Source organism: Sprattus sprattus, assembly GCF_963457725.1.
Source record: "Sprattus sprattus genome assembly, chromosome: 17".
Taxonomy (NCBI): Eukaryota; Metazoa; Chordata; class Actinopteri; order Clupeiformes; family Clupeidae; genus Sprattus; species Sprattus sprattus.
The window spans coordinates 11,793,270-11,803,269 of NC_137915.1; the positions used below are offsets into that span (position 1 = coordinate 11,793,270).

General features: G+C 44.6%; 1 protein-coding gene across 1 annotated transcript in view; it reads right to left on the bottom strand.

The window, feature by feature from the left end:
- kcnh2b (potassium voltage-gated channel, subfamily H (eag-related), member 2b) overlaps positions 1-10,000 on the bottom strand; it is a gene marked incomplete at both ends in the record, with an annotated part of 194,261 nt that overhangs the window by 74,740 nt on the left and 109,521 nt on the right. The window contains 3 exons of the mRNA XM_080854705.1: positions 4,023-4,234; positions 5,237-5,686; positions 6,296-6,448. Coding sequence (XP_080710831.1) covers positions 4,023-4,234; positions 5,237-5,686; positions 6,296-6,448 — 815 coding nt within the window. The remainder of the gene's footprint in view (positions 1-4,022; positions 4,235-5,236; positions 5,687-6,295; positions 6,449-10,000) is intronic.

Consider the following 10,000-nt stretch of genomic DNA (forward strand, 5'->3'; position numbering starts at 1 on the left):
TTTTATCAAAGCTACCTGCAGCACCTGAGCACAGAAGTCTGTTATTTGAGTCTCTCGCTGTTAAACCCCCGTCCCTCTTGAGAGAGGGAGGTTTGGGGGAGGAAGGAGTGTGTGACATACCGTCTTCCCACCGGGTTGAGATGTCCATCCTTCCATCCCCTGAGAAACACACACACAGCGGATACCTGGTCTCAGTACCCAAAGCTCACGAGCAGAGCGCAGAAGTTGGAGCTGGAGCTGTGTACCGACAGCAAGACACCAGCTCTGAAGTGTGTGCTTGTATGTGGGTATGGATGGGCCATATACCCTAGCTTAATTCATTCTTCATGAGCACATTACATGTGTGAGTGTGTGTGTGTGTGTGAGTGTGTGTGTGAGTGTGAGTATGAGTGTGTGTTTGTTTGAGTATGTGTATGTACATTGAGGGGCGTATCTGCAGAAATGTCTGGGTGAGTTTGCAGTCCATTGAAGCATTTCTGTTGTTTTAAGCGACATCTTGGTATCTCTGCACTTGAGAGTCAGTGTGTGTAAATGTGTCTGTGAGTGTGTCTGTGTGTGTGTGTGAGTGTGTTTCTGTGTGTTTGTGTGTGCATTTTTTTGCCTGTATGTGTATATGTATGTGTATATGTACGCACATTTTACTCATTGAGATGAGATCACTGGGGCGAACAGTGAGTGATTTGTGTTTCTGGCAGTGTGTGTGTGTGTGTGTGTGGGCGCGCGTATCTGTGTACAGTTGTATGCAAGCATTATCTCCTTCGGGGCATCTATCCCTCACCGCCTCACTGCTCAGGCACCGAGATAGACGCCCGACCCTGTTCTGGCGGTGTCCTTTCGCAGGCTCTCCCTCACTGAGACTCTTCCATCTCTATCAGTGAGCAGCCATGCTGAACAGTGAACACCCCCTGTCCTGCTCTCCCCTCCTCTGCCTTTTGGCCTTTTGGGTCACGTCCATCATGCCAGAAACACACACTCACACACACACACACAAACACACACACACACAAGCAGACACACACACACACACACAAACACACACACACACACACACAAGCAGACACACACACACACATGCACATACACACGCACGCACGCACGCACGCACGCACGCACGCACGCACGCTCGTGCGCACACACACACACACACACACACACACACACACACACACACACACACACACACACACACACACACACACACACACTACCATCTGCAATGCAATCTCAGGATTCACTATCTCTAATTTATACAATGCATTATGGATCACCTCCCCGATCAGATTAAATTTTAACTTTGTTTTTTTTTTCAAGTCTGTGTGCGAATCTCGGTCTGGAGTCAGTGGTGTGTGTTTGATGGTGCTGCCACCCAGAGGGCACGGGTGGTATTCACTTAAATTAATGATGGGAGGTTAGTTGGAAGATGGGTTTAAGATGAGGTTAAATTTACAAAGATATACAGCCCATAAACAATAAAAGTTAAACACAAACAGTGAAAAAAACAACATTTTAAAACACATGAATGGCAAGACTAAATGTGTATGTTCTCTTTATACACAGAGAAAACATTTTAACTTTCAGTGTGTGTGTGTGTGTGTGTGTGTGTGTGTGTGTGTGTGTGTGTGTGTGTGTGTATGTGTGTGTGTGTGTGTGTTTGTGTGTGTGTGTGTGTGTGTGTGTGTGTGTGTGTGTGTGTGCATGCACATGTTTGTTTGAGTGTGTGTAAATGTGTGGAATTATGCCATGGACCTCGCTCTGCCCCTTGTGACAGCAGGGCTGTGAGTCACAGGGGTCAAAGGTCAGGCGCAGAAGTGTCCTGCACTCCAGCAGGCCCGCGGGCAGTGAACGGCACACAAACAGACTGCAAACTCATCTAAAAGGTCACTTTCTAAATTAAGTTGCCAGTCTTTCTGAGGTGCCATCTAGAGAGGAGGAGGCTGGGTACACACAACATATTTGGACTCAAAATGTCAGAGGGGTGATGAGAAGTTTACATAAACACAATGCGTGACTTGGGGGTTGGCTGAGGTCATGGATTGAGTCAGTACTTATTAAATACTGTGGTAGGAGCAAAGGAGAGGGGGAATACATGGAATTATGGCAACTTAATGAAGAATGTAACACTTTTCTACTCTCTACAGTTAGTCTATACTAACACTAAATTTACTAGAACACAAATTGAGCATGGAGTGATAATTGGAAAAAAATGAAATAAAAATGAATATCATAACCAAAACCAAGTGTGACAAACCAAATAGGTGAAATGGTAAAGCATTGATTAACACTGACAAATGATGAAAACTACTACCATGCACAGAAAAGCAAACACATTAAATGTTCCTATTTTTCATCATTTAGAAATGTTAACTTTTCACATATGGCGAAATGGTTTGGTGCTGTCTGATATACAGTATGCAGAAGCGCTTTTAGTTTTTTTTCAGCAAGTCCTTTCCTCATGCCCAATTTGTACACAGTTCTACCGCACACTACACCCTGTGTGCAAGTGTGCACGAGGTAACCCACTCAAGGAGAAGCCATACTATGTGGGTCAGGCAAGAGAGACAAAGGCTTGTGCAAACGTATGAAAACTCAGGCTTACTTCTGTCAGGTTCTGGACGCTCTAGTTTTGGGAGAGAAGAAGCAGATGTGATGGTTAGCGCTAGCTTTAGCATTAGTGGCAGTACTAGCCATAGCATTGGTGTTAGCAGTGACACTAGCCGTTGGTCTAGTGCCCGCTAAATGAGCGGTTAGAACCCGCATGTTTTCGCACCTCTCTTCTTTTTTTCGTCCTTCTGTTTTTGATCTCCGTGGCAACCGAACTCTGGAAAAACTGAGATTGGTTTCAAACAACAGGAAACTGAGTAAATGCTTTGTTTTGGGAAGTGACTTGATGTTGATTCAGTTGTTCTTGGCCAGATGTTTTGCTTGGGTTCAGCTGCTAAACAGAGAAAGCAGCAACTGATCTGATTCTGCCCTAATCTGGAAAAGCCATATTTTTAAAATGTGCTATTTATTCCATATGACGTGCCTAATCTCACACACATACAACCCAAATACACACATACACCCACTCACTCACTCACTCACACAGACACAGAAAACATGATGCTCTTTTAGTGAAATAGCCATCCAGCAGATAAAACCCCCAAAAAGGCAGCACACACAATCACACACACAGAGACTGTACTCATTTATGGAGGGAGGTGGGGTAACATGATGCATCACCATCACTATCCCCCACCCCCAACCCCTGTCCGATAAGATTGTTTGTGCTTCACTCATATTGACAGGCCATCACAGCACCCTGCTCACCACCACAGCAGCATCATCTGCCGTCATTTAATCCCAGCCATCTGATCTCCCTCCCATTCAATCATACGAGCACACAAACACACACACACACACACACACACACACACACACACACACACACACACACACACACACACACACACACACACACACACACACACACACACACACACACACACACACACACAAACACACGTGGGCAAACAGCACTCAGGGCAATGCAACAGCTCCTCGCCCAGAGTTCTCACGCAGCCCAATCAGGCCTGCTATCGACCCTGCTGACCCTCACCCCCAGATTATGGAGGTAACTGTTTCATGATTACCGCTAGCAGACTGAAATCCCAATGTGCCTTTTTTTGGGTTTGTTTTGCAGTAAGCTCTGAAACCTTTTAAAATCCCCAACAAAAAAAGACAGGACTGCTACAAACTGCCACTGATCTGCTCTGGTGATTTCAGGTCATATATGGACACAAGTAGTTTAACTCAACACAAAAACATTATTGCAACAAATACGTGTCTAATAATATCCTTTCTATCTAATAAGCAGTCAGGCAGCCATCCATCCACTCGAAGCCAACATAGGACATAACTGGTGAGCACAAACCCTGCAGCACACTGCCACAGACAGGTCATTCCCAGTATTCCCTAAAAGGACCACGTGGAGACAAGAAAGGCCAAGCCCGGCTGGGTCGGAGTATAGAGCATCTCCCTACCTGTGTGACCTTCTCTGTGACGTGGTGTGTGCGGTCGATGAGCTTGCAGGGCGCGATGATGTCCATGTCCCCCGAGGGCAGCGCACCGAGGGGGTCGGCCTTGAAGTCCACGAAGTTGAGCGTGATCTGCGGGATCTTGCTGATGGTGCGGTAGCGCATGAGGTCAGAGTCAGAGGTAGAGTTCAGAATGTTGGACTTGTTGTTGACCGCACCTGTCAGCAACGGAAAAACAAGCAGTTACACACCTGGTTCTCCTAAGGCAGGTAGAAGTAGAGTTCAGGATGCTGGACTTTTTATTGACTGCACCCTGTCAGATGTACTGTCAGTTAAACAGCTGGATCCTCTCCTGTTGATGTTTTGGTTTACTACTATTATACTGTTAGCAAGCTATCATAATTTACAGCTGGGTTTAATGGTTAGGGGTGAATATCATCATTTACACCTGGGTTAAACTAGAGTTTTAACTAGTGTTAGGGATTAGAATTATGATTACAGCTAGACTGAGGCTATTTAAGGGAGGAGAATGATGACAATCACCTACAATCGCTAATAAGAATGGCATAGTAACAATGTAGCAAGGTTAATGGAAGTGTACGCCACTTGTTCTACATATCTGAGGCATTAGAAACACGTATTATTGTAGTGCTAAATTCTCAACATGTCTGTAAACACCAAAAGCAGATTAAAGCCAATTTCCCCTGGTGTGCCCATTTGAGAAAAATCTGTAATCATTATTTTAATTGTGTGTGTGGGGCCCCTCGCAGGAAGGGCAGCACAAGCCTGTGTAATGCACCTTTATGTAGCTAAAGGAGAAAATGATATATAAACCTACCATCAATACTTAGAAATCAATCAACAATCAATACAATACTATTTAAAAACGGCTTAAAGGTCATTGGTCAAGGTGTCTAAATTGTGTTGATCACCAACTGTGTTGTGTTGATTGTGGTAATGCAGTAGGCTGGTTGGTTGAAGTGGACATAAGTAAATACTATGATTGGTGGGAACAGACATAAGTAAATGGGATTCTGTGCCCTGGTTGGTTCGTACAGACATCAGTAAATGGGATTCTGTGACCTGGTTGGTTAGGACAGACATCAGTAAATGGGATTCTGTGACCAAGTTGGTTAGGACAGACAACAGTAAATGGGATTCTGTGACCTTGTTTGTTAGGACAGACAACAGTAAATGAGTGGTTGGCTACTGAGGGTCACCTGTGCTGCTGCTTGCACCGGTGCGGTACTTCCTGTCCCATTCAGGCCGCATGGCCTCGATGTCGTCGACAGAGGAGGCGCGTCGCATGCTGTAGAAGCTCTCGCGCGAGCGGCTGTTCGTCAGGCTGCAGTTGGATGTGGACGCGTCCAGGTTAAGCTGGTGCTGTTGCCGCGGTGACGACTGGTCCTGCGGGGGTGGCGTGGAGGCTGAGTCTCTGTTCAGCAGCGTCCGCTGGTCCGCAGGCCACAGGGAAGGTGAAGGTCGCGACCTCTCCGGCACGGGTAGGAGTTCACCCAGAGCCACGGATTCGTGGCTGGTGCGGCACCGGGGCGGGGTGCTTGGGGGGTGGCGGGGGCCGTGACCGGACTCGGGGTCTTCCTGGAGAGACTGCTTACTGTTACTGAGAGAACGCAGCACGGGCAGACGCAGCCGGATACCACGCGGCCGACCTTACAGGAGCAGAGAGCGAGATTAAGTCATGACAGACAGAGATGAACACAGTTATGAAAGACCAGAGAGAGGAAGACCGAGTTCAGTGAAAGAGAAGAGAATGGGAATAAGAAACAATTTGGCCTCAATAGTCTGAATAAAATGACATGCTATATTGAAGACAGTTAATTTTTCATAGCTTTTAAAAAACACTGCCACTCCCATACCTTAGTTTTGTAAGTATCATTATATTCAGAGCAAATGTAAACTTAATGTAGATGTGTAACCTTTCAGAGAATGTAATGAGTGTGTGATAGGGAAGAAACGTGTTTTTGAAAGAGCCAAGCACCTGCACTTGCGCTGCATGTACTAGTCGTGTTGTGTGTTTATAAAACAGAAGATGAACTCCATTAGTTGTGAAAAAGAGGGGATGTGTACGCCAAGGTATGGTGAGCCTGTCTTTGTGTGTTTGTACGTTCTAGTTGAACGCCAAGGTATGGTGAGCCTGTCTTTGTCTGCTTGTTCGTTCTAGTTGAACGCCAAGGTATGGCGAGCCTGTCTTGGTCTGTTTGTACGTTCTAGTTGAACACAAAGGTATGGTGAGCCTGTCTGTGTCTGTTTGCACGTACTAGTTGAACGCCAGGGTACGGGTAGCTTGTGGTTGTGGTCCAGATTGGGGTTCTGCTTGTCCTCCATGACCTCAAAGTTGAGGATGAACATAATCACAAGCCCATCTTCATTCTTCACGGGCACCACGTCCACCAGGCACAGGAAACACCCTCCTAAAACAGAGAGGGGATAGCACTCTTATTACCACTAGGAATCAATTGGTATTAAACAAGAAAATAACATATTTGGCCAGTAAATGTTACAGGTCACCATCTGATCTGAGCAAGCAAAACAGTCAAGACAGGACCTCACAGGACCCTAAATATGTAAATGAACTAGAAAATGCATTTCCTGAAGGAAATACCAGTGCATGAAATGCAAAAGTTAGGAAAGGAAGAAGAAAAGAAAGAAGAGTGAAAGAAGGAAAGAAGAAAGGAAAGAAGAGTGGAAGAAGGAAAGAAGAAAGGATAGAAGAGTGAAGAAAGGAGAGAAGAGAGGATGAAGGAAAGAAGAGTGAAAGAAGGAAAGAAGAAAAGAAAGAAGAGTGAAGAAAGGAAAGAAGAGTGGAAGAAGAAAAGAAAGAAGAGTGAAGAAAGGAAAGAAGAGTGAAAGAAGGAAATAATAGTTGAAGAAGGAAAGAAGAAAAGGAAAGAAGAGTGAAAGAAGGAAAGAAGAAAGGAGAGTGAAGAAAGGAAAGAAAAGTGAAAGAAGGAAAGAAGAGTGGAAGAAGGAAAGATGAGTGGAAGAAGGAAAGAAGAGTGAAAGAGAAAAAGAGAGTGAAAATATTGAAAAAAGGAGATAAAAATGGAGGGAAGAAGAGAGATTGAGTGTGAGAGAAAGTAGACTGAGAGGGATAGAGAGAAAGATGGAGAGATGGAGAGAAAAAAAGTAGAGAATGGAAGGTGTCTTAATGTTCCTAGTTACAGTTAAATTGAGAGGGACAGAGAAGAGGTTCCTTTGATTTGGCGCAGCTGTCAGTGAAGCACAGGTGCAAGCCAGTTTAAAGACCCTATTATGATGTCATAATGGCCCAATGTAAGTCAATGGGAAAATTTCGATTCGTTTTTATTTAATGTCTTAAAAAGTATAAAGTTTAGAAAAGTGAAAAATACATAGCATAAGTGTCCTTTACAAGACCTACGCAACAAAGTTTGAATGAAGTTTCTACGTTAAGCAGTTCGGGCTGAATTAATCGCAGAAAAAGGTAACAAGAATAAGAAGAAGAAGAAGCCTAGGAATAACAATACAGGGCATTTCATGCACTGTAATAACCGCCACTGAGCAAGGAGAAGAGCTAAGGGATGCTTATTTCAGGCAATCTGTCGGACACCTTAGGATTTGAGCTTGTCACACTGTAAAGAGCAATTGCACAGCAGCAGCCGACATAAAGCCCCCAATACTACCACCCACAGTGATAAAATAAAGCCCCAACACTAACACCCAGAGAGATAAAATAAACATGTCCTATGCCAAAACAACCAGAAAAATCCACTGCAAAAAAAGCCCAAATGCCTTCCTAGCCTGGCACTAAAGACAGCGTGATGCAACCAAGCTGACATCGACCAGTAACGCGGCTGCAGATAACGACTAGTAGCGTTTTAACAACCTGACGCGCAGAATCTGTCATATTCAGATGCTTGATGTGAAATATTTATCGCATGCTACGAAATAATCTGTTGCACTGAAAAACGGTGGTAGTTCTTGATAAAACAGTGCATGTAAGATTCTATAGCAAAGTAGCACCATTTGCATTTGCATCACCTGCAGAAGATGATTTTATAACAGCATCCATATACAAGCACTTATTTTCAGCACAGCCTGCATCACTACACAGATTGTAAAAATCAACCAGACATCAATCAATTACAATCAATCCCCTACATCAGATCAAAACATCAACATCATCTCCAGCTCATTTGCTTCCCTTTGGGAATCATCACTTTCTACCCTTTCTCCTCTCCATCTCCTTTCTCCTCTTTCTTCTCTTTCTCTGACTCTCTCCATCTCCTTTCTCCTCTTTCTTCTTTTTAAATGACTCACTCCACCTCCTTTCTTTTCTTTTTCTCTGACTCTGTCCATCTCCTTTCTCCTCTTTCTTCATTTTTTCTCTCACTCTGTCCAATTCCATCTCAAGCTCCTGTGCTCTGCTCTGCTCTTTGTCTCCTACCTGTTGGATGTTTGGAGGCCGGTGACGGCACTGTGCAGGTTACTGACTCTGCCGGCTGAACTCACAGATGGCTTTGGATTGTCAACTGTTACATCTCCCGCCATCACAGGCGTATCAGAGCTCAACAGCAACACAGAGCAGAGCAGCGTAGAGCAGGGCAGGGAGGGGTGGGGAGGCGAGGGGAGGGCAGGGGTGGACAACGGATTGCACCAGTACATAATCCCAGTGGTGGGCGAGGCGACACACAGATTACAGGTCGTCTTACTCCATCTGGCTAAGAATGACGGTGTACGTGTTTATGTGTGTGCCTGTGTTGGTGTTTATGTGTGTGCCTATGTGTGTGTGTGTGTGTGTGTTTGGTGTGTGTGTGTGTTTGTGTGTGTGTGAATGAGAAAGAGAATGTGTGTGTTTATCTGTGTGTGGGAAAGAAAGAAAGAAAGAAAGAAAGAAAGAAAGGTGGCTGTTTGTAGGCCTGTATTTTAAGGACACTGATTTGTGTTTATACAGAGTATAACAAAATATAACCAAATGTTGAGAACAGTAGCACATTCCTCTGTCTTCAGGCCTGTACCCTGACTATTCTATGGAAGCAAACGCGACCATGCTGTTTGGAGACCAGAGGAAATCTAACTGCAAGAACCTCAACACATGTCTGTCTTTTCTCTCTGGGCTCTTCTCTTTCATTCACTCTTATTCGCTCTCTGTCTACATATATATAGTCTATGTATATATAAATATAACAAAAAATAATAATAAATACATATATATATATATATATTTATATCACTCTCATTCTCTCTATCCCTCCCTCTCCCCCTCTCTATCCCTCTCTCTCTCTCTCTCTCTCTCTCTCTCTCTCTCATACTGTACGGATTAAAAATGAACAGGGAAGCGGATTTGACTCCAATTCATTATGTTTTCTTTTTTTCCCCACTCCACTTAAAAAGACTAATCCACCGTAAGATACAGGACGCACTGTCAATCCCATATAAATCTCAAGTAATTTAGTATATTCAGGGACATTCGCAGAAGCACAGTCACATGTCCTGCCTTCTCTTCCTGCCTGGAACTCTAGGGTCCAGCCTGATAGCAACATTTGATTTGTGAGACCCAGCTTGGTTGATAGGCACACACACACACACACACACACACACACACACACACACACACACACACACACACACACACACACACACACACACACACACACACACACACACACACACACACACACACACACAAACATACAAACACACACACACACACTCTTCCACATAGGCCTATTGTTGGATTATGTCTTCTGAGTGAACTGAAGATGCTGTCGGAGTAATAATGGAAGTAGAGAAGAGAGATTACCCAGGCCAATCTTACTGGGGCTTAGGCAGCCTGAAGTGGATTTGGGAACGGTAAACACAGATCTGAACGCGCGGACGTGACCCGATCCTAGCTTCCCGTCATTAAAGCTTGGATAAAGATGTAGCGGCTAGGTAATCCTTGCAGGAAATAAATGGAATGAGGAAACCAGTTTAGACCTGGGCATCCCTCTGACTCCTGTACC